Consider the following 24,571-nt stretch of genomic DNA (forward strand, 5'->3'; position numbering starts at 1 on the left):
CGGTTTGTGAGATTTCACAATAAGGCGTCATTGCTGTCACAGTTTGTGCTCGCCTGCCATAAGTAATGTTGAAATGATGATGATGAAGATGATGATGATGATGATGATGATGAAGATGAAGAGTACTATTATAATTATTGTCATTATGAATAATAATAATAATAATAATAATAATAATAATAATAAATCAACTACACTGCAGTTTTGGAGAGATCACAACAATCACAATGGGATTTCTGTTATTGCTTTGTTGCTTGTTGCTAAAAATAAACAAATTTGGTGATATATAGTTTGGCTAAAACGAGTGGGAGACAATGGATAGTATAGAGCAGTTGTGTGAGCAGCTGAGTAGTGAGCAGGGGCGCTATAAAGTGGAGAAAAGTGATTCTAAGGGTTTGGCAACAAAGAATAGCATACAGCCAGGGTCTGACCCCACTTCCCCCTTTCTTATTTTGGTCCAGGTGCACGCGTACTGGTGGCTCAGTTAAAAGGGAAGACTGGATTTCAAAAAAGAAAAGAGGGACAAGTGGAAATTAAACTCATAGCGAAGTCCATACGAAAGAAATTGCTTAACTTTCCTGTTATTATTTAGTTTCATTTCTAATAGAAAACAATGTGTTTGAGTTGTTTTAGCATGTATTTGGTGCAGGCAGACTTTTGTACATATGTATACTAACAGATCAAACCTTTGGCTCAGGGTTAGCTGTACCACTCCCATCTCCACATATCCACACTACTGACCAATACTGAAGCAGTAAAAGAATTACCTTTGTAACATTTTATAGATGAGAATTTAAATTTTCTTCCTTCCAAAAATCTATGGCCTCAAATCCCTGGTGATTTTTACGCTAAAACAGAGATGTTACTGTTGTTTATCTAAAATTAACTTATTGAAAAATTAAAACACAACTTTTTTCATCCATCTTTAGGATGAATGAAAATTCAAATCAAGAATCAAGAAATTACCTGGAAGGTAATATCTTTACAACCAACCAGTCCTTCCTGTTACACACCAGTATGTGTAAACTCACAGTATTTTAAACTGTGAATGGCACCTCACATACTTGAAGCTGTGATGATTTTCCTTTAGAATTCATTGAGGCATGAATAGGAATTAAATAAATTAATCAAAAATATTTGTGTTTTCACATGTCTATATTCAAAATCACAGATGTTCAGTCTGTGTATACACGTGTGTGTTGATTATTAGACAAGGCAGACATCACGTATGGAGTTTATATTTTCTTTTTAAATAACTGTCATGTCTGGCAGCTCTTGCAATCAGATTCATCATCTGAATACACTGTTGTGTCAAACATATTTGCTTTTCCAAGATAAGTTTATAGTATCCTATTGTTTGTGATTTTCTTTTCTTTTATGTATTCATTTCCTACTATTTACTACTATGTAATATGACGAAGCCAGAGTTGACGGGCAGGAAGAAGAGTGAAAAGAGAGACAATACATGAAAAGATAAGAATAAGAGGACAGATCACAAGTGGAAAAACCCAATCGGTCTTTAACCTGCACCTGTAAGGAAAAAAAACAGAAAAACATACAGCACTTAAAAATAAAGAAAATAAAGAAAAAGGAAAAGAAGAATATGAGCAATGCGCAGCAACCCAGAATACTAAAGGCCTGAGGCCACACACACCCCACAACAGGAGAAGAAGTGAGGCTGCAGACAGATCACTAACAGCTAAAGGGAAGAGAGGGCAGCACTGCACTGTCATAAAGTATGGAACGCCAGGACTGCCATAATGAATTAATTAAATACACCATTAAATAATTAATTAAATGTGGCAATAATTAATTAAAATTGGAATTAATTAATTAAATAAATAGTTATGACACATGTAATTAATTAATTATTGACACATTTAATTAATTATTTATGTATTTCACATTTTAATTAATTATTGACACATTTAATTAATTAATTATTGACACATTTAATTAATTATTTATGTATTTCACATTTTAATTAATTATTGACACATTTAATTAATTATTGACACATTTAATTAATTATTTAATGATATATTTATTTATTTCATTTTGGCAGTCCTGACGCCTGGCTCTCATCATGAAATAATTTTATCTGTCAGCCTCACCCATCAAACTCAGGGGGCGGGGTTAACGCTGATCGAGTCAAAACCATTGCTTTGGCCTGGTGGCCATTGTTTCTAGCACACAACAACCGGCATGTGGAAGCTAACAGAACTGAGCTTTGAAAAACCCTGTTTGTGTGTCACCAAATACCGTTTTAATATTTTTTTAGCCGAGAATGTAGTGGTTTAATCTTCATGTGTCTGGTCGGTTTGTCAAGATACAGCCTCTTTGCAAAAGTGTTTCGATGATTTCGGAGATGTCTGCCCAGTCTCACGGCAAAGCGTGGGATAGACCCGCTCGCCTCGCAAGCAATCCCACCGAGGCAGGCCCCGGTACACAGCTGTAGTAACCCCCGCTGACTTCTTTTACTGAGGTTATATTTATCGATGTTTTATTTCCTGATGTTCTTATGTGTCCTACGTGTTTCAGTCGCCAATTCTGAATTATAACTAACATTAAAAACATGTTTAAGGAGGAGAGAGAGCAAATAAATCTGTTTAACATCTGATCTTTGGGTTTTTGTTCAGTAATCAGCGTGACCTGTGTATAAACACATAAAAGAGATAACGTTGGTGTTTCCGTCATGTAGTAACTGCTGGCTTTAACTGTACAAAGGCGTGTTTCTTGAATTAGCAGCAGGTGTTAAACAGCTGACAGATGAGGAGGAGGATGCATGCAGGTAAACTGAGGGTCTGTTGAGCTGATCGCTGGTTTCGTGAGAAAAATGTCAGCTCGTTCTTTATGTTACAGAAGCACAGAGACACAAGACCAGGCGGAAAGAGACGATCGTTCGGTGAAAATGAGAATCTGCGAATGCAACATGTGGAACACGGAGAGTGGAATATGTAAACAAACCGGTTAACGTACCCCCCTCGGTGCACTCTGCATGCTAACTGTTAGCAGAGCTAGTGAAATCTCTGAAAACATCTGAGCACTTTTGCAAACATGTTCTATGTTGACAACCTGACCAGACATACGTCGCGACATTCGCGGCTAAAACACTGTTAAAAGTGTAGCTGGTGACAGAAAAACGGGGTATTTTAAAACTACACCACCACCATTGCTGCTTGTGATTTGATCTGCATTCTGGGATAACTGGCTGCCCCAAGTCTACACAAGCAATCGATTTTCTAGGATCGACCTGTTTTGACTTACTTTGCACGGCAACCAATCAAATGTTAGAGAAGCTGCATGGGCAGCGTTAACCCCGCCCCCTGAGTTTGATGGGTGAGGCTGACAGATAAAATTATTTCATGACGAGAGCCAGGCGTCAGGACTGCCAAAATGAAATAAATAAATATATCATTAAATAATTAATTAAATGTGTCAATAATTAATTAAATGTGTCAATAATTAATTAAAATGTGAAATACATAAATAATTAATTAAATGTGTCAATAATTAATTACATGTGTCATAACTATTTATTTAATTAATTAATTCCAATTTTAATTAATTATTGCCACATTTAATTAATTATTTAATGGTGTATTTAATTAATTCATTATGGCAGTCCTGGCGTTCCATAATAAAGCTCCTAGCCTGTCAATGAATATTTGAATCCAGCCTTTACATTACTGCCATCTTGTGCTTGCAGTTAGCTATTGTTGCCACTATTGTGCATATTTCATTTCACTGAAAAGCGTAGTCGTCTCTGTCTCTGAGGTTGTGTCCAACTATAGTTGACACTGACTGGAGTTGGCCAAGCTGAAGGGCCAGCAGCTATCTTCTGTTGGTTTGTGCATGCGCATTGTAGGTTAACCTCTGGCCTGACTGTAAACTAAAGAGAGACCAGAATGAGAGGCAAGTTGCTGCTGGTCTGCTTTCACTGCTCAGTTAGTACAATCTGCACTTTGTACGGACACAACAAGCATGATCAAGAAAGATAACCTTAGTGACTTATGATCGTAACAGATGAGTCTCATCTTGCTACCTACCTTGCCTAACATGTAGAGAAGATGGAGTGTGAATAAGTTGTTAATAATTCCTTTAAAAGCCACCATACACCACTGATATTAAGTAATACATTTTTATATCAATTTATGAGGATAGTTTTCTTAGTGATGCATAAGACTGTAGAACTACATGTGATTGTTTGCTTCCATAGATAATTCACTTACCGTACGTTGCCTAAATTAGGGCTGAACGATATATCGCATTTGCGATAATATCGCGACATGATCAAGTGCAATTTTCTAACCGCAAAGGCTGCGATTATACTCTGGACATGTCCAAATTCATGGGCTGCATCCTCCTGAGGCCACATTTGTAGACCGATTACGTCACAGCGACGCGCCGAAGGCTGTCCAAATTACTACCATATCCCAGAATTCATAGCGCGGCCCAGCCAAACTCCAGTTTCCAGCAATGGCGGCCGCTACTAAGTTTTAAAATTACTCATACTAATCTTTCTGGGTCACAAAATAAACTTTTAACATATTTTCAGGCGAGAAAGTAGTTGTGTAAACATCAAATATCTGCTCGGTTTATCAAGATATCCCATATTTGCAAAAGTGCTTCGACGTTTTCAGAGGCGTCTGCTACCCACCAGCTCGACAGCTAGCCGGGAGCTCGAGGGTTACTGATGCGGCCGAGAACAGCACAACTCCCGGCACATCATTTTCAGATCACCGCGGAGTTTCGCTGCTCTGAAACCTGATTGAAACTCTTTAAATAAACCACTGGAACTGCAGATGATCTGTTAGATGTTTCACTAAATTCTGAGATTAGAGGAAGGTTTTTGTTTTGTGCCCTGTTTAACCTTGCTCTCTTATCTGTCTTCAGTGATTCGTTCAGTGAAACAATGCTTGACTCTTCTTTTTTGTCATTGTTGCTTTGCTGTGGACAGGTCTGAGTACAAACCCACTTCAACGCATTATCACAAAACAGCAACCAATTACCTAAGATGTACTCACCTGCAATATGCCTGCCCACCGTTCACTGCTCTCTCAGTCCATTCAAACACGTAGGAACAAGCAGTTAATGCAGATGAGGAGTATGGAGCTAGTTCAGGAGCAGCAGGCAATAATAGTAAAAAAAGACAGAGTTCACAATATCAGACAATATTCTTCAGGCCTAGGACAATGGAAGGCTTAAGGCTCCACTGGAGAAAAAGAAACAGCATGGCAAGACCAAAGATTAAAGGCCTTTCAACACCAGTTTGACCTACTTTGACTAGAGGCCCAGCTCCAACCCTTTTCAGGCTTGAGACATTTATTATAATAGAGGCTTCAAGAGTACATTGATTAAGATGGATCTTTACAAGAAACTACAACCAAATGATTTGGGGTTTTTTTGTTTTTTGTTGGGGGTGGGGGGGAGTTGCAAAAATCAAGTGAAGATGTAGATTTGTAGTGGCTGTAGCTCAGGAGTTAGAGGTCATCTACTAATCAGAAGGTTTGTGGTAAAATCCCTGCTATGACAGTCTGCATGCCTAAGGATCCTTTGACAAGGTACAGAAGCGTAAGCTGGTCTCCGATGCATTCACTGGAGTGTGAATGTTGGATACTTAGGTGTAGAAAAATGCGCTTGTGTGAATGGGTGAATTAGGCATGTTGTATAAAGCGCTTTGAGTACTCAAGTAGAGTAGTAATATTTCCTTTTATTTGTTTTAACTCTTTTATTTACAGTAAGTTATAAGTGTGATATACCTTCTATACTAGGGGAGTATTTTTTATACAACCAACTTAAGCCATAAGTTGCACCTTACTAAAACCACTTAATGAAGCTCAATATTAAAGTTTCAGCAACACAAGCTGTATGGGATTTCTATGGGAAATAATTAAAAATAGCATGATATTTAAAAATAAAAGCCTTGCCCTGCCTCAGCTATGAGCAGCAGATGGTGCTGATATACAGCTGAAGTTCAGACACTCCAGGCCAGTGCAGAGTCTTTCAGGTCAAAGCCCAACCTGGTGTCGGATAGCTTTGTTACCACATCTCTAATCTCTCTAACGTGTCTCTCTCACCTTATCTTCTTAAATTTGAGAGATGAGATGAGATCAAGATGCTCACCACATGTCAAACCACTTATGTTGATAGAATTGTCATGTAAATGTAAAACATAAAACATTAGTCAGCTGGTTATGAAATCAGTATGTGCTGTGAGAGGACTGCTGATCAGTTTCCATAGTAACCATTAGACTCACTGCCCTCATCTGGATAGAAAAGAAAACGCCAACGCTGCAGCAGCATCATTTTGCACGTCCTCTACTGTGAAAATAACAAATAACATAATCCTTCAATGTTCCTGCATTTGCATTGCAGATGTGTTCTCCCCCTTGCCCGGTTGTACCACTCTAATAGAGCCTTGGGTGACATTGCATTCATGCCCCTATAAATTGCTTGAAAATAAAAGACAAATTGTGTGGAAGGAACTGGCTGGGATGCTGAAAATGTGAGTAATATAAGAGTGCAGTGCGTGGTGTAGCCCCATAGTTCTCGTGGTAAAGATAGATGTGGTCTATACGGTTCTGTGTTGACTACCACAAGGTGAATGAGGGTCACAGTTTGACACTTATCCCATGCCCCAGGCACGGCTTGTTTTTTCATGACACTGGATTTAACCAAGGGCTACTAGCAGATTCCCTTGTCCCTAGAGTCTACAGAGAAAGCGACTTTCTCCACTGCATACGATTTGTACCAATTCGTCATACTTCTATTTGGCTTGTTTGGAGCCCAAGCCACTTTCCAGTTCCTCATGGACCTGGTACTGTGTCCGCATGCTGCATATGCTGCCACCTACTTGGATGGCGTTATCATCCATAGTGACACCTGGGTGGAGTATATGTGGTGGCTGGCTATTACCGGCGGTATATGCCAAACTTTTCACCTGTAAGGGTGCCCCAGATCTGGCCCAGTGGACAGAGCCGCACCAGACAGCCTTCCTGCTGGTTTAGAAGGCTCTCTGTGGGGAACCTCCTAATTTTTCCCTGGCTGGGGCCATTTTGTCCCACCAGGTAAAGGGGAAGGGACAGTGTGCTCCAATTACAGGGGGATCAGTGTGCTAAGTGTGCCAAGGCGCTGGAAAAAAAAAAGAGTTCATCTGTTAGTCAAACGTCAGATAGAGGGCGAACAATGCATCTGTTTTTTGCAGGTGATGGGATCCTGGATTATCAACAAAGCGTAGAAGAATGCAAAGTGGAGGGAATAAGAATCATCACCTCCAAGTCTGATGGCATAGTCCTTAGCCTAGATTAACAAGGTCCATGTCAGGTGTTGAGGAACCAGGACACACTGATGAGAAGTAGGCAAAACAAGGAGGCAAAAGTGGGCAAGAGATGAGAGATGAGAACAGGGCACTGTTGGAATTCTACTACACAAGTAACCCCAGCAGAAAGGATTACATGAAGAGGATAGACAGGTGGCTCCAGCAACATCTGAGATTTCTGTCCAGAAGAGCACAGTCCTTGAAACTGCAAAGATAATATGCAGGACCCTCAAGCTCCCAGACCTCTAGTAGAGAAACCGAGGTTAAAGGATAAAGAAAAAAGATTTATGGCCTGCATCTCTTACGCAGTCGTTTCTATGCAGATGGAGACCTGTTCAAATAAAGCCTTGGCCGTTTAAAGTAGAACGGATTATTTCATTCCAAATGCATTTGGAATACAAAACTGAAAAATAACATACATTTATCTGTCCAGATGACTGTGGCATCTATGCAGGCACACTCATGGAGTGTGCGACTGTAGTTTATGCACATTCAGCTGAAACATTTTAGGGACTCTGTTGATTAATGCGTTTCTCTTTACTCCATCTGGTGTTTTTCATGTTGTGTGTCCTGATGGGCCTCCAAGACCTCTCACCTCCAAGTGGTGTTGTGTAATAAGTGAGGACAAGAGTTCTGCTGTGTCTTGTCATTTTAATCTCCTGTTTCGTTGGTATTTCCTGTCAGAGCAAAACGAAAATGGATCTCCTTTGTATTCCTGACCTGGAGCGTCTTAAGCAGTATTTTTAAACAATTGTTTTTAGTTGTAAAGTTTCAGTATAGATCATTTCCAACTTCTGAACTCTGGGCTATTATTCACCCTCAGAGTTCTAGTTAAGCTCACAGTGGGTATTCTTGTAAACTTTCCCTTTCACTCTTACTGCTATCCTTCTGTTACAAATCTCGGGTTGTACATGATTTAATTATCGATAAACATATTGATTTATTCTGTCTTGCAGCAGGATGATTATGTTAGTTTAAATGAATCAAAACCTAAGTCTACTAACTGTCTGAATGCCAGTACACGTAACCAATGTCATAAGTTTTGTTGCAGTGGTGGTGAAGATATTTGCTATTAAGTGAAAATTGTATTTTAGATAGTATTTTGAATAGTATCTTATTTATTTTGTATGTGTGGTGTACCTTTACTGAGCAAAGTGCACTTCTGTTAGCTGTAGCTGTTTTCTCTGTTTTCTTATTTCTTAAGCTTCAGTTTTCACCACCTGGCTTGTTTCTGCAGTTGCATATTAGTCCGTGTTGTTAATTCACCTGTTTGTTTGAGAGCAGCATGTTGAAAGCTAAAGAGATGGCATTATTATCAGAGAGTCTGCATACGGATCAGTATTTAAGGTCTGACTCTCATCATCCACTGAAGTGGGGTTTTTTTCATGCCTTCAATGTCTTCTCAAAGCCCTCACAGTATGGAAACTGTAATAGGTCAGCCTTCCAAAGGTCCGTTTATCATAGAGATCTATGCAATGATGTTGACGGCTCCTTAAGATGGTAAATAGAACTAGAGAAGCACAGACTGTTACAGAGTCTGACTCGAAACTGGTCCAGATACTTGGTCTGATCCATACTGACTCCCCTCTTCACACCTCGCTTCTGAAACCTTCCTGTTTCTATGACAACGGGGACCCAGTTAGCTTCACACTGAAAACAAAAGCCAACAGACCTCTTTTAATTTATCCTTCCAGTTTGTTGGACCCTTCCATGATTAGGCACATCCTGCTGCTTCCTGATAAAAACAGGGCTTTTAATGTGGTTTTGTGGTTTTCTTGGTTTAGACCTTTTCAACAACAATCAGTAGATTTTCACTGGGCACTAAGTCTCTGGGCTTTTATGACACCTTTAGGACTTGAGTCCAAAGATGGATTATGAGAAACAAGGCTAAGGTTGCATATAGGAGAAACACTCACAGACTAGAAGAATGTATTATAAAGCTTCTTTTTTTTATATTTATGCAGTATTTATTTTTGGCAGTAGTTTTCTGTGTCTTCAGGTCAGTCTGCCTTTTTTGGTTGTTTTCTTTGTTGTTGTTGTGGTTTTATATCTGTCTTTAGTTGCTTTGTAGTTTGTGTGTGGGGAGTTTGGTGAGAATTTCTTTCTTGGCCAGATCTTTCTTGTGAATGAGCAGTAAGGAAAGAGAAAAACAGACAGTGTTTATTTAATTTTGGGTTTAAAGGCTGGCGAGCTGAAATGACTGAAATGCAGCTCAGCCGTCACCATGGTAATAGCTGAGTCAATGCCAAGGATTCCAGTAAACACCGAATCTAACAGAAATAAAAGCGAAAGCTCGCCACTTACAGGGAATTCCCGGGGAAATCCTGCACACTGAAATTTCAAAAAGCCTGTGATAATAAATAAAGACATAAATATCTTTATTGAAAGCAAGCAAAAAGAAACTGTACACATATTTACATATCATCTCTAATAACTCTGCAGATAATTCCACATCACACCAAGTGTGCAGCAGTACCACGGCGAGAGTTCGGAGGAGACTGAAGACTTTCTGGAAGAGTTCAGCCATATGGTGTCAGCCAGAAAGTCTCCGTTAACAAGTTGAGCAACATCTTTGCTTTCCACAAATCTCTAAGCTGAGTAGCTCTCACTGAGAGGAATGTTCACAGTCACTGAAAAGTCACTAACTCAGCTGACCCTGATAAGAGAATAAAATGCTGCTGAAAGCTGACAGTGAACATTATTGCATATAAGATTATTGAGCCATAGGTAGTGTTTATTTTTCAAGCTGGACTCTTGTAGTCACATGTTGATTAGTGCCATGGATGTTGGTAACTTGCTGGGAGAACAGCCACATTTTAAAATTTGGCAGCCATGAACTTGGGAGAGGTTTCTGGGTAGTTTTGTCACATGTTAGACAAAATTAGCTTCATATGTGAACAGATAGCCACATGTTGAAATATTTAAACTGTATATCAGGAGGTAGAATTCCCATGTCACAATAACCAAGGATAAGATGTGACAGGATACGACAGGATAGGATAGGGTTTGATATTATCACATGCCGTGATACACGCCTGCTTTTGGCAAATGGAAGATAACTGTATGGCAATTCCTGTTGGGATATGAGGTTGTATTGGGAGGCTTATACCATGTTGGGATTGTGAGAAGTGGTAGTTAAACGTTAAGAGGTAGTAGTCACATTTTAGGAAATGCTAGCTATAGGTCAAGATGGGGTAACCACATAATTGGAGATGGTTAGCACACAACGCCTTATTAGAAGTGGTGGCCACACATCAGCATGTCTAATTCACATGTTACATAACCACATGTCACAAAGCAGTAGCCATACAATGGGATGTGATTGGGCCATGAACTGTAAAACGCATCTGCAGAGTTGGCAGTTACATGTGACGTGTAGCCATGTGATGGAACGTGTTAACCACACGGAAAGACAATATAGCCACATGTTCCTGGATACTCAAAATCATTATGTCATTTGTTAGCCGCTTATTGCTGGGACAACATGGTCACACCTATGAATATCAAAGCCGTGTGTTTAAAAGCACAAAGCACGTGTTGAAATAAAAGTCATCGGTCATACTGAGATATTGTCCTGCAGCAGCCACATGCACATGGTAGTCACATTTAAAAAAAAAATCTGACAGCCATAGATTCAGATGTGTTGACGCTACACACTTGGTAGCTGCATGAACCAGGGGCCTTTTAGGCCAGGGTTGGCCTCAGGCTGAAGGTGGAGCAGACTGGGGCAGTTGATAAAAGCCTTTCTTCCTGGATCTCCTCACGTAGTCGAGGAACAGAGCGGAAGCTGCTAGAACCGTGGCGATGCAGACAGCTGGGATGATGATGACGCTGAAACTGGGTGGAAGCTTGGTACTTCTCTCTGCACAAGAAAATAGGGCAGTTTTGTGAAACTGTTTACAGAACTGCTGTGGGTAACATATGTTCAAATCAAACTTGAGCATTTTAACTTAAAGGGAATAATAAAATCCAAACTAATTTTACTGACCTCTGACACTGATGCTGAAGATTTTGACTTGGTACCCAAGGTCATTGGTCACGTTGACCTGGTATAACCCCGAGTCTTTGGCTGTGAGATTGACCAGTAGGAAAGTTCCATTAGTAGAATATAGCTCTGTGCCATTGGTCATTTTCTTGAGAATCACAGCTGACGGTGGGAAACTGATGGTTTGGCAGCAGACAGTGACATTTTGCCCCTCCTGGACCACTGTAGACGGCAGGATGTGGACTGTGGTGTTCCTCGGAGGAGCTGGATAAGAAAACAGATTAAAATTAGATCTTCCTTTTTGTTGTTGTTGTTGTTGTTGTACAACTACTTTTGCAGGAAATGTGAAAAGACCCAACTGAGAAACTTGTCATTTTGGGGAGTTTAGCTTTGTTCTAACTAATATATTGTGTTCATACAATATATATTACAGTTTACAAATTACTAATAACATCGCTGTACTGATTGTACTTTTTGATTTTGTGGTTTGTAACTAACTGTAGCAACATCCTTGGTAAGATGCACATCCAGCTATAGCAAGGTACATTTGCATAGTACTTTCCCAGTCTTACTGTCCAATCAAAGCACTTTAGACCACAAGCAACTGATATCCATATACTCATAATGCACTTTATCCTATAAACTCTAAGAATACTATCTACCTCAAATCCCCATGCAACTCAGCATCTATAGCTATAGGTACAGTACTATCTTTAATGTAGTAAAATCATGCTTTGAGCATAAACCACAGTACACTTGGGCTACACTGTGTTGCTGGTTCTTATAGTTTATTCATCTGGTTTACAGTGTATTTTGCTGATTTTACAGTGCATTCTGTAGACGTCGCTGCAAGTTCATTCTCTGTTGATTTTCCAGAAACACTTCAGTCATAGTTTGACCAATTCAATTTTCAATTCAATTTTATTTATTTAGCATCAAATCACAACAACAATTGCCTCATATCTGTTTAAGCTAACCCCGTCCTCTTTTAACATAAGGACGTGTAACCTGAATCTCAGTGGAAAGAGGGTCATACAGTGAACGTGAAAAGCGTGTGAAAGCAGCTCAGCCGAACCTGCTGACCTTCTGTCACACCTCTAACCAACACATCATCACCTGATAGCGGAGAGCCCTGCCACAGGAAAAACAAACAGTGCCAGTTTGATACTAAACATTCTTTCACGTTTTGCTTCTTTGCGTTTCATCATTTAGTAGGTCATCTACTCCTCACTGTTTCACTTACAGCTCATGGGGCCTTTTCTATAAATATGGTTATTTTTAACCAGTTGGGTTTAGAAGGCCCACGGACATAAATCTATTTTTATGCCTGTCACAACCTGGATCAGCTCTGACGCAAGAGCAGACAGAGAAGTTTTGAATGTTTGGTAAAGAAATGATCAGAATGTCTGCTTTCATAAGATTCACTTTTGCATTATTCAATGTATTTCAACCTCTTTCACTTGATGGCCCTCTTAGGAAAACCACAGCAGCAAAACGCTTTAACTTATACTGAGTTTTCATTCTTGAATGCATGGCGGCACTGAGCCTGGCAGCTAAAGTTCTGAACTAATGACTCCACTGTAATGCCGGAAGTTTATTTCTGTCTCTGGCTTCTGATTACAACTGTCAGAGAAAAAAACAAAAAGAAGCCCGTTATAATTATTATTAATGATCTGACCTTTGACAGTGATGGAGTGAGAAGCCACTTCAGATCCATACTTGTTGGATGCTTCACACCGGTAAAGGTCAGAGTGTTCCAGGAGGATGGGGGAGAAGGTGAAGGTCAGTGGTGATGAGGTGGCTGGTTTGATTCTTTGAAGCTCCATCCCGTTTCTGCTCAGCATCAGTGCTGGGGCCGGAGCTCCATCTGAGAGACAGCTAAAGGTCACGTGACGACCCTCCACCAGCTCCTCGTCTGGCCTAATTAGCAGTGATGTATTCCTCGGAGGATCTGAAAAAGAATTAGATCAGGAGTTTAATAAAGCTGGATCTGAAAAAAATGAGAGCTGCAGAAAAAACATAAAAACAAACACTTACAGTGGACCTGCAGATGGATGCTGGTCCTCTTGGACCTCCACAAGTCTCCGCCTTCTTGCAGTAGGTCTGCGCTGCAGGTCAGCACCTGATGATCCTCGTCAACCCGGTGATGGAGACTAAAAGAGACGTTCTGTAAAACACTGGAGAAACTGAACGACTTTTCCGCCACCGTTTTGTTTCCCAAAAGCCACTGAATCCTCAGCTGATTAGCCCAGAATACATTAATGACATCACAGCGGAAGACTGCTTCTTCCCCCAGCAGGACAGGGCCAGGATTCTCCAGTACGGGTTCAAATGGAAACGCTGGAGCGAGAGAGAGAGAGAAGTAAGTAGCTAATGATGATTCAGGAGTGTGAAAATATATAAATTGCGCCAATAAGAATCGGCTTCCAAAGATTTAAACATCAATTGATGGCTAATTATACATAAGAAACATTTTTCATCAAAGTCAACAGACATCAAAAGTAAAGTTTTTTAGGCTTTTCTGATATTTTGGAATTTAAAGCGGTGAATCATAGTTGGGATTCATGATCTGAAATTTTTAGATTCAAAACAGCCCCCCACCACAGAACTCTAAGACCACGAAAAAGACCTGCAAAATGTCAGTACTGATTCCAGCAGATTCAAGGACCCTGAATCCTAGCGAGACCCTTTCCTTCAATATATGCACGGCTTTTTAAAGAAACTGTTAAAGAAAATTGGACTGCTAATCTAATACAATTTCAACCAATAAAATATGTTCATCTAAAACCTCCTCATTCACCTCATCAAGAGCTCTTCAGGCCTAACAAAGCACCAAACGTCCTTAATATCCTATAAACTCACAGATCCCATTTAAAACCTTTGAAATGGGATCACTGAAATCTCAAAGCTTTAAAAACTCTTTAAAGAATACTAGATTCCCCTGAAAGACCTCAAAAACCTCTTTAAATGAACTTCTGAAACCTAAATGAGTCCTTTTATGATTCTCAAAAACAATTTTGGTTCCACTGAATCGTTTTCAACACCTGCAAATAGGGATGGGTATTGATAAGATTTTAACGATTCCGATTCCATTTTCGATTCTGTTTAACGATTCGATTCTTTATCGATTCTCTTATCGATTCTTTTTTTTTTTTTAAAAAGGAGAACACTAAGGTCGATTAGCTCAGAGCTTTGTTTTATATCTTCTCTTTGAACAAGATAGAAATTTAGGAGTAACATGGCCTTACAAACCCAACAGTGAGATCTTGAGAGATCCAGCCTACGGCTCTTCAATGGGGTGTCACAGGGTCCCCAGGAAAAAAAATTGTAAATGTAAAATAATAAAATAAATATTCTTGTGAGACATATCACATATTGACGGGGTCGGGTTATGTTAAAAAGTATAAATTGTTATACTTTGTTCATTGGTTCAAAGGTACCCCACACTTCTTTTTTTGTTTGCTTGTTTGTTCTGGTGTATTTTTCATTTGAACTGTTACTCTGCCAGAGTACTCATATTTACAAGATGGCATTGAACGCCCCATTGGTGTATCAGGAAAACTATTTTGTACGTATGTTCCTTGAAGGGGATTGAAGTCGTTCTTTTTTCCACCGCAGTGAAGGGCTAGGAGTAGGAGAGGAGCTGCTGTATGTTTTTGTTATCGAATCGATCTGATTGTGAAATAAAGCATATGCAGTGAGAAAGCAACTCCAGGAGTCATCCCTGCCTTAAAGCTGCAACATTTTTCTGTAGCAATAACAAAGTATAACATAAATTGTTCTGTGGCAATTACACAAGAATATCCAGTAATGTCCCTGCCCACAATTAAACACATTCACTTACCAAAAATCGGGGGCATCTGCTGTGGCAAATGGGTGCAAGCCTTTGACCACAAACTTAGACACTGCTCGGTGACATTAGTCTATCCTGGCCTGAAAGGAGACGCTACCGGTAGACTGCAGCGAGAACTGCCAGCATCTGAGCCAGACTCTGTCTGTCTCTCTCATCATGGTCACCTACATGTACAGTAATGGCAGGTCTTGTAATAAGGCAGATTGCGCTAACATAATATGCACTGTTAGTTGATTATTTACCTGCCGCATTAACGGGAGAGGACGGGCAAACGTTAGCGCTGCTGCTGGGTTGAGAGTCACGAGTCCGGAGCGGAATTAAAAACGCGTGTCATCGCGTGTTTTGTGAGCAAATGCTTTTGCATATTCGTAGTGTTTCCTCCCTTAAATGAAATATCTACTTTGCAAGTTGCCCTGTTGTCATCGGTTCTCATAAAGTATAATCAAACTTTTGAGCGTTTGAGCCGCTTAGGCGCCGTGTTTCCTGCCAGGTAAATGACGCTCCGCAACGTGGTGACGTCATTCGGGGCGACTGGAATCGATAAGGGAATCGTTTGCAAAAATGGCAAACGATTCCAAGGAATTGAAACAGTGGGAACCGGTTCTCAACAAGAACCGGTTTTCGATACCCATCCCTACCTGCAAAAGCAGGGAACACTGTAAACTCTGAAAATACAACAACCACTGGACTCTAAACTATGGAAGACGAACAAACTGCAACTATGGAAATTTCTTTTCCAGATTTCCGAGATCAAAGTAAGAACTCTGACTTTAAAAACCTAGTAACAAAGTATGAAAATATTTGGAACACACGAGGCATGCAACAAACAACTGCATCTCTAAAATCTTTGTCATTGAAAAGCAAGTTTAACAACTAGAATGTAAAAGTCCGTGAATGGAGAGCTGAGCAACCTTAAGTGACTTGGAAGACTTTCAGCAACTTGATGAGGATGGTTAAGTTATGGTCATTTTCCTGCTTCTTGTCCAGTGCTGTAACGAGGTCATGCACTCTAACAGATATTCCAAGTGTGGATGTAACTGTCAGAAACACTGAGTCCTCGCCTCCTTTCTGTGTGGGAGGATTTTGCATGTTTTCAGTCTTTGTTGAAGTGGTAGGGGGGTAAAGATGAGTGCATGGGCGAGTGTTTGGCTTCTTTCCCCCATGTTGTCATTTCCTGGCAGCGTTGGAGTTCATCTTCTTCAGCTCAGATCTGACGGTCAACAAACCTTTTAAAATGAGCCTCTGTTTGTGGCTCTCAGATCACGAGCGTGTTAGTAATTGTTAGTCACTGCAGTTTCTCTTGGAGCTGCTTTTTAGCTCTGATGTGATCCGGTGAAACACAGTTATTTGTTTTATAAAAACACACTGACTTTGGAGAAAAATCTAGAAAGCCTGATCTAGGTTAACTGATCAGTCATGAAAACGGCGATGTTTGTCGGGGCATGGTCTGCTCTTTATCGCCAAACCAGTGAAAGCAGTGGTGTGCAGCTCTACCCCCACACTGATGAGCAGCTCGGCGTCAGGACATCTGTGCAAACATTACTAAGCCTCATGTCTGTTATGAGCAGTTCATCTTTTGATTGCACCTCTGAGATTATTGAATGTCTGACTCCTGTTGTGTGAGACTGCTGGGAATAAAACTGACAAACATCGCATTATCTTGTGTTTTAGAAGTTCTTTCCTGCTTGTGCTGTTCTGCTTTACTTGTAAAGGTTTCGCTTCAAGTTTTTAGTACATAAAACTCTTAAAATATGAGGACACAAGTCAGACACTAAACAGTGTAAAAAAAAACACCCAAAACAACAACAAATCCTTTTCGTTTATCTTTAAATTCCTCTAACTTCCTCTTTTCCTCTCATTGTTAATCTGATAATTAACAATTATTAAAGAGTCTTTATCATATATTTTGCAGTACAATTCCTACTGTCAGTGACCCGGTGTTTATGTTTTTGGACTGTGCAATAGGATATTCTAAATTACATTAGATTCTCTGAGGGGTTTATGTTTAGTTTGCCTGTGCTTTAGTGTTCTTATTAGATCCTCTGGCTTCTGCTTAGTATCTAGATCTTCCTCCCCTCAGCGTCTGATCGCCTCCTGTGGTTAGTTTGTCTCGTCTTCCCAGTCACCATGTCAAGCTTGCGTGTCATGAGTCTGTCAGTGTTCCTGTTTCTTTTTGATAGTCCTTGTCCTCTGTTCGGTTTATCTAGCTTTGCTTCCCCTTTGTCTCGTTATGTCAGATTAGGTCCAACTGTGTCTCCCTCCAGTTGCGGTTCCCTCGTTACCCTCCGTGTACATATTGTGTGTATTGTTCCTCGTCGGGTTGTCTGTGTGGCAAGCGTCAAGTCAGGTATTTCATGTTTAAGTGTTCCTGGTTGACGTTTTCACGTCCCTGTTCATGTTTCATGCCTTAGGTTCCCAGTTCATCCTGTTTTCAGAGTCATGAATTCAGGTTTTAGTTGCTTTTCCCAGTTGAGGTTTTGTTAGGTTAGTTGTTGTGTCTCATTTGTTTGTTGCTCAGTTTTTCAGCCATCAATAAAGGCTCGCTTTTAGTTTAAGCTTAGTTCTGTCTCTGGTGTCTTCATTTGGGTCCACTCTCCACTCGACACCTACTGCAATCTCTAAATGGTTTGAGAGGATTCTTCAAATGAACATGAAAATCTACTTAATAGGTTTAATAGGTGTGATTTGAAACCAAATAAAGTGGCAGTGCGGGACTATAACTGCTATCAGGTGTGTCAGACTCACAATAGACATGGACTTGAATGTTTCTGCTCCTGTTGACGGTCTTGCACTGAGCCTGACAGCTGTATTCACCCCGATCCTGGAGATCCAGGTCCTGCAGATGGAGCACAGAGAGTCCGTCCTGCGGCCAGGTTGTCTGGAGGACAGTCTGGTTCTGGTCTTTCCTCAACCAGGTGAGGAGGATGGGGGTGTGCAGACAGCCGGAGGCCTTGCAGCTCAGACTCAGAGCTGAACCTCTCGCTGCAGAGACCTGAGGACTCGCCTCAACCTGTAGAGGGTGAGCTGGAGGAACACAGACATCTTACTGATCCTGCATGTTCACACTGAAAGCAGTTATTCTAATCTTGTCTGTGAAGGCTCTTTTACAGGAGAGGCTTTTTTTTTACCCTCACACCATTAACTTGAATAGTTTTTCTCTCACTTTAAACATGGATCCAAACTAATCTGCAAAGTGGTTAAACTGGGTCTGGTCCATTGTAGCTTAATCAATAATTATAGCTAAGCCTCCACTTTACTACAGAGGTTCCTTTCTCTGTGGCTGCAGGGCTATGAGATCAAACTCAAGAAATGTTTTGATAAGAAATGTAACACTTCTCATTACTGTTCCTACTACTACACCCTCATGTTGGAGGAACGAGACACTTGACCTGCACCTGAAAAATTACAAATGAAATTGATGACTATATCAATTGTATTGCAAGATAGATATTGTGACATCTATGATGCTTTATGTCTGCAATAATCTGGTGTGACATCTGAGGAAGAATATTCACAGCAGGTTGAAGGATCAGGAAATGGGATTAGAGACGTCCATCACAACACATGATGGTCATTTAGGAGTACCTTCACATGAGGTACTTTCATTAATTTCATTTCATATTAAAATTTGAGAGTTTTTCTGAGATCACCTTGTAAGATACAAACTGGAGGAAAGACTACCTCTGACAGTGATGGAGCTGGAGGCCAGCTGGGATCCGTACAGATTAGAGGCATCACACTGGTAGACGTCAGAGTGTTCGAGCAGGGCGGAAGACAGGTTGAAGATTATCGTGGACGCTCTGTCAACGCTTTGAAGCTCTGTCCCATTCCTGCTCAGCACCAGTCTGGGGAGTGGAGCACCCTCTGAGCTACAGACAAAAGTTACCTGCTGACCCTCCACCACCTCCTCACCCGGAATTACAGAGAGGGAGGTGTTAGTGGGTGGACCTGTTAGGGAGACACAAGGGATACAACTGACTCATTGAAACTAAAGGAAGTGCACATACTAAGAGTGAAACAGGACCATCACTCACTGTGAACCGTGACGTCCACGGCGCTACTGTGGGTTCCTTCCGTGTTTCGCGCATCACACTCGTACCGTCCAGCCTCAGACACTTCCACCGCTGTGAAGTTGAGCTGACCGCCTTGACCGCGTTGCAGAGTTCGGCCATCTGCTGTTCTGAAACTCCAGGTGATGGTCGGCTCAGGATTTCCCTCTGCCAAACAGGTGAGAGTGAGCGGAGAGCCGGCCATAACTTCCTTAGACTCCAACTTCTTCACGACAGGAGCATCTGGAGACAGAGAAGTCGGGTTTATGAGGACACGGACAACAAGACTCAGACGCGAGGACTCAGAACCAAACCCAGACTCACATAAGACATTTATTGGCACTGCGCTTTCTCTGGTCTTCTTGTTATCTGGCAGGTCCTTCAGCTTCAGTGTGACCCTACAGGTGATATTTCTTCCCTGATCCATGTTTTCAGCTGTGAAGTTGTAGTCAGACTGGACTGCCCCGGATTCACCATCTTGCACTGTGGTCTGCAGGATAGTGTTCCCACTGTGCCAAGTGATGTTCACCTCCTCATCAGGATATATGTTAAATGCCTTGCAGGTCAGGGTGGACTTTACCCCCAGTTTGACATTATCCTGGCCTGTGATGACAGGGTCCGACGGGAAGGCTAGAACAGCAGAGACACAGAGGGCAGGCATTAATTCTTATAACAACAGTCTAATAGTAAATAAAAACGGTGCAATTCTACTTGTAGCACCTTAGGTTTGGTTCCAATGTGGGTTTTGTGTCTGGATAATTCATAAGCACACAGTTTTTTTAATGCTAACTTCTCTGCGTGGATGCTGGTGAGGCATGAAGGTAACGCCACTTTGACAGACAGGGGCCCCGACACAGACAGCCAGCTGGTGACTGATTAGGCTGATTCTGGTGTCCACAATGATTCAGAGTGAGGCGGATTACATTGTACTTGCTACAGTGGATTTTTGTTTGCTGTAGTAGAATTAAAGTGATGCACTAGAAAAGCATATTTCTGGGAGAGAATGAAAGCCCCTAAAGTCTTTTGCAGGACTTAAAAGCCAAGATTTGTTCACCTTTTCGCTTGATTTTGGTAACCAAAACGGCTCGGTATAGTGTGGAAAGGATCGCGGTTTGGATTAGAATGGACCCTTTCACAAATCTAACTACGTATCACAAGGTCAAACTTCTTCGTCTTCCTCTGTGATGTGAGCCTTGGGAGGGTCGGAAGTAATCTAATGGATTACCCTGCACTTTGAAAAATTATCCTAAAGTGACAGCAAGTGTTTTAAAATAAAGTAAACGTGGTTATGAAAGATGAAGGCGTAGGATATTAGAGGAGGAAACAGTATTTGGTGATGCAAGGTTCTTAGACCTCTGTTTCTCAGCAAAAGGTTTTCATCCACATTCCTGTGATTCCTAATCACACTCTGCACTTCGATCTCATCTTGATCTTAGATTTAAAATCTACTTTATGTGTACAGAGGCAAAATTACAAAAGTGCACTAAACTCGTGTTGTTTTAAATAGAGCAATAACAAAATATATAACATAACGTTTCAAATGTATGCTGCATTTCAGTGGTAACTCACAGTAAACCTGCACCGAGCGTTTCGCTTGTTTCCTGTCTCCATTGCAGCTGACCGTACACAGTATCGCTTCATCATGCTCCATCTTTACACGCTCAAAGGTCAACACAGAACAAGTTTGGTTGGTGCTGATGGACCCGCTCAGAGGCCGGTCCCCCAGAATGGACCAGGAAACACTTGGCGTTGTGGTACAGCCCTGAAACAAGCAGACCAGCTGCTGACGCTCACCCAGACCGAACAGAGCGGTTTCAGGAGTTATGTCCACCCGTAGAGCCAAAATGTACTTCGATGACATCAGGAGCACAGCTGTGGACGGAAACAACAAAAATTATACAAAGCAACAACATCGCTGGGCCAGGTTCCAGAAAACAGGTTTAGTGAAAAGTTAGTTTGTTAACCTTGAGTTGAACCTCAGGTAAACTTTGCCTCAAATACAGATGATGTATGAATGAGGCTGATGAATATATAGCGCCAAATCACAATAACAGTTGCCTCAAGGTGCTTTATATTGTAAAGTAAAGATGCTGCAATAATACAAAAAGGGGGGGGGGGGGACTCAATAATTAGACGACTTGTGGGGAGGAAGAGAGGACAAAAGACATTGTAAGAGAGCCAGAGACTTTTAATAACTAATGATTAAATGTAAAGTGGTGTATAAACACACTGAGTGAAAAAAGGTGACCGAAGAAGAAATATCATGGGAAGCCCCCAGCAAGCCTAGACCCATTGCATCATAACTAAGGGAGGATTCAGAATCACCAGAATTCTTAAGACTAATCTTAAAAGTAGAGTGAGGGCCTGTCTCCCGAATCAAAACTGGGAGTTGGTTCCACAGAAGGGGGGCCTGAAATCTGAAGGCTCTGCCTCCCATTCTACTTTTAATTTACTCTGGGAACCACAAGTAAGCCTGCAGTGTGAGAACAAAGTGCTCTAATGTGGTGATATGGTACTATAAGGTCATTAAGATAAGATGAGGCCTGATTATTTAAGACCTTGTACGTGAGGAGCAGGACTTTAAATTTGATTCTGGATTTAACAGGAAGCCAATGAAGGGAAGCCAATACAGGAGAAATATGCTCTCTCTTTCTAGTCCCTGTCAGTGCTCTTGTTGCAGCATTTTGGATCAACTGAAAGCTCTTCAGGGAGTTTTAAAACATTCCGATAATAAGGAATTACAGTAGTTCCAGCTAAAAGTAATAAATTCACAAACTAGTTTTTCAGCATCACTCTGAGACAGGATGTTTCTAATTTTAGAGATGTTGTGCAAATGGAAAAAAGCAGTCATACATATTTGATTAATATGTGCATTGAAGGACATGTCCTGGTCAAAAATGACAGATAAAGTTGAGTGTCATCTGCATAGCAGTGAAAATGTTATTGCTATGCTCTCTAATGATACTGCCTAAAGGAAGCATGTATAACAAAACTGGTCCTGGCACAGAACCCTGTGGAACTCCGTAATTAACCTCAGTGTGTGAAGAGGACTCTCCATTTACATGAACAAATTGGAGTCTTTTAGACTCCAATTTGTTCATGTAAATGACTACACCTACAGCATGCTCTAATCGCTGTAATAAAATATTATGGTCAACAGTATCGAACGCTGCACTGAGGTCTAGCAGGACAAGCACAGAGGTGAGTCCACTGTGAGAGGCCATCAGAAGATCATTTGTAACCTTCACTAAAGCTGTTTCTGTGATGAGCTCTGAAACACTTCAAATAAACCATTCCTCTGCAGACGTTCAGTTATCTGTTCAACAACTACTTTGTCAAGAATTTTAAGAGAAAAGGAAGGTTATCCACGTGGATGGAAATGTATCAGCACCTGATGTTCTTGTGTGTCTACCAAGCAATAACCTGTGGGACTAAACAATTTAGCCAGTGTAGAAGAGACAAAAACTATAGTTCATCTGTGCTTCCATGTTCAAATGTCCACGTTTACAACATTAAAAGCACATTTACAGTTTGGTACAAATAAACAGTTTTGGTTTCTGTTGAGCTTCCACCTTCATAAAAACTTTATGATAGCTCATGTTTTTAGAACTCATTCATTTGGATACTGGCGAGACTTAAATTACGGGTGTAGTTGCTTTGATTGCAGCCTCGCCTTGTAAACTGTGCTGGACCTCTCCATCGTTTCTGTGGTACATTTTGGAATATTTAATGGATTGTGAGATAAAAATTACAAAATAGTCAATAAAAAGGAGAGCCCAAATTCAGTACGTGGAAATAGAAGAACTGAGGTGGCCAGGGGTCAGTCTAAGCAGCCACGGCCTGCCCCCACTATCAGTGCAGTTGTTATGAAGGGGAACAGCTTAATTTGTACCATACTGGAAAGACACTTTTTAATTCTGTGAAGCTGCACGTTTTAACCTGAGACTGACCCACTTTTAGAACCATCCACGAGTGGCCATTAGAGGATTTGGAGTTTCTGGCATTTTTATGTTGTCACTCCGGTTTCCAAATGTTGGGGTTTTTTGGTTTTTGTTTTTTTAGTAGGTTTGTTTTTTTGTTTGTTTTGATTGAGTTACACCAAAACATAAAAGAGTTTACTGTAAATTGCAAAGGAAATGAAACATTTCATATTTTCATGAAGTTGAATGTGGCTTTTAATGTGAGTTTTCGAATTTTCCTCATATATTACGCATGTTTCTACTTTTTATTCTTTATTTGCGCTATACTAACCACATGCACAAAAGCTGATGAAAAAACGAGAAAATGACGAACGAAATCTCAAATGAAAATTCAGAGGTTACAATAACCCCCACCCCAAAAAATCTCTCTACGTGTAAAAGACATCATATAACAGCCAGATTTATCAGAAGGAAGGACATTTACCTGAGATGAGCTGAACAAAGAGCCTGCGGACACACAGAAGATCCATCTTCTCTGCTGAGGCTACAAACACGCTGATGGATGGATGGATGGATGGATGGATGGATGGATGATGGGCGGATGGATGGGTTCGTGAACAAACAGAGCAGCGTCTCGTTTCTCGGAGTTTCGGGATCTGAAGCAGAAAATCCGGCAATGATGAATCACTGAGGGTCTCTGAAGGCCTAAACAGGGCTGATGAAGCAAACGCCCCCTCCCGTCATCCAGCTCCAAGCGCCTGTGTGTGCACGCGCGGGCAACAGCGCCCTCTGCGGGACACGCGGTGAGCGGGAAAACTTCACCGTCGCTTTGTGCTGTGTTCACTGCTCCTCGGCCTTTCCTCACGTTCTCTTTTCAACATCCTGTCGCCTTTTCTTTCTCCTCGTGTCTGTGCACTACACGTTTCCAGCTTTTTCTCTGTCATGCTCCTGTTAAATTTAGTTATTCTCTACATGTGATATTCCTCGTTTCACACCTGGGTTATTTTCCTCTCACTTTTGGTTTCTCTATTTATGTGAATATGATGTTTTTTCAACGATCTTTTTCAGTGACATTAAATCACCCACAAAACAGAAGCGTCACAGGCAGTGGTTATAGTAAGAAGGACAAATCAGCATTTTTCTTGGACTCCCAGCAGGAACTTTGTGTCCTGTGAGGGAAATTCCTAGGGCTGAATCCCAAAAAGAAGAAAACATGCCGTATGTTTTCTGGTATTATTGGGCTGACTAAAAGCTGGGACTAACACCTTTTAACAAAACGTGAACATGAATTCACTTCAATGCTGCCTTCTCACTTAGATACATTTAAAGTCAAATATTTCCTTTTGCTGTCAGTGAGCTGATGAAGCAGCAGCAGACATGCTGAATCACATTAAGGAGTAAATGAGCTGAATACAGTGAAGCTGTCACTGTGGGGCCTCTGAC

At 41.0% G+C, this 24,571-nt stretch overlaps 1 protein-coding gene and 1 long non-coding RNA gene across 2 annotated transcripts; both read right to left on the reverse strand.

Moving 5' to 3' along the window:
• Positions 1-9,682: 9,682 nt before the first annotated feature.
• Positions 9,683-24,412, reverse strand: vcam1b (vascular cell adhesion molecule 1b). The gene is made up of 10 exons (XM_085387613.1): positions 23,613-24,412; positions 20,778-21,080; positions 19,533-19,838; positions 19,194-19,451; positions 18,841-19,107; positions 17,905-18,183; positions 13,344-13,646; positions 12,985-13,257; positions 11,310-11,570; positions 9,683-11,183 (listed from the first exon to the last, which is right to left on the reverse strand). The coding sequence occupies exons 1-10, from the start codon at positions 23,656-23,658 to the stop codon at positions 11,023-11,025; spliced, it is 2,457 nt and encodes an 818-aa protein (XP_085243739.1). The 5' UTR covers positions 23,659-24,412; the 3' UTR covers positions 9,683-11,022.
• LOC146649496 (uncharacterized) lies at positions 14,447-17,898 on the reverse strand. The gene is made up of 2 exons (XR_014908340.1): positions 15,402-17,898; positions 14,447-15,323 (listed from the first exon to the last, which is right to left on the reverse strand). It is a non-coding gene; the product is annotated as an uncharacterized LOC146649496 (long non-coding RNA).
• Positions 24,413-24,571: the final 159 nt, after the last annotated feature.

The sequence above is a fragment of the Rhamphochromis longiceps genome, linkage group LG17, assembly GCF_057381845.1.
Source record: "Rhamphochromis longiceps isolate RC_006_pf linkage group LG17, R_longiceps_female_GT1.1, whole genome shotgun sequence".
NCBI lineage: Eukaryota > Metazoa > Chordata > Actinopteri > Cichliformes > Cichlidae > Rhamphochromis > Rhamphochromis longiceps.

What these genes read in the sequence shown, in the direction of transcription:
- vcam1b (XM_085387613.1), bottom strand. Translation starts at nt 23,658, where the DNA reads ATGGATCTTCTGTGTGTCCGCAGGCTCTTTGTTCAGCTCATCTCAG. An exon ending in CAGCTCCATCACTGTCAGAG is followed by an intron (nt 18,184 to 18,840) that starts GTAGTCTTTCCT and finishes GTGTTCCTCCAG; the next exon opens with CTCACCCTCTACAGGTTGAG. An exon ending in CATCCATCTGCAGGTCCACT is followed by an intron (nt 13,258 to 13,343) that starts GTAAGTGTTTGT and finishes ATTCTTTTTCAG; the next exon opens with ATCCTCCGAGGAATACATCA.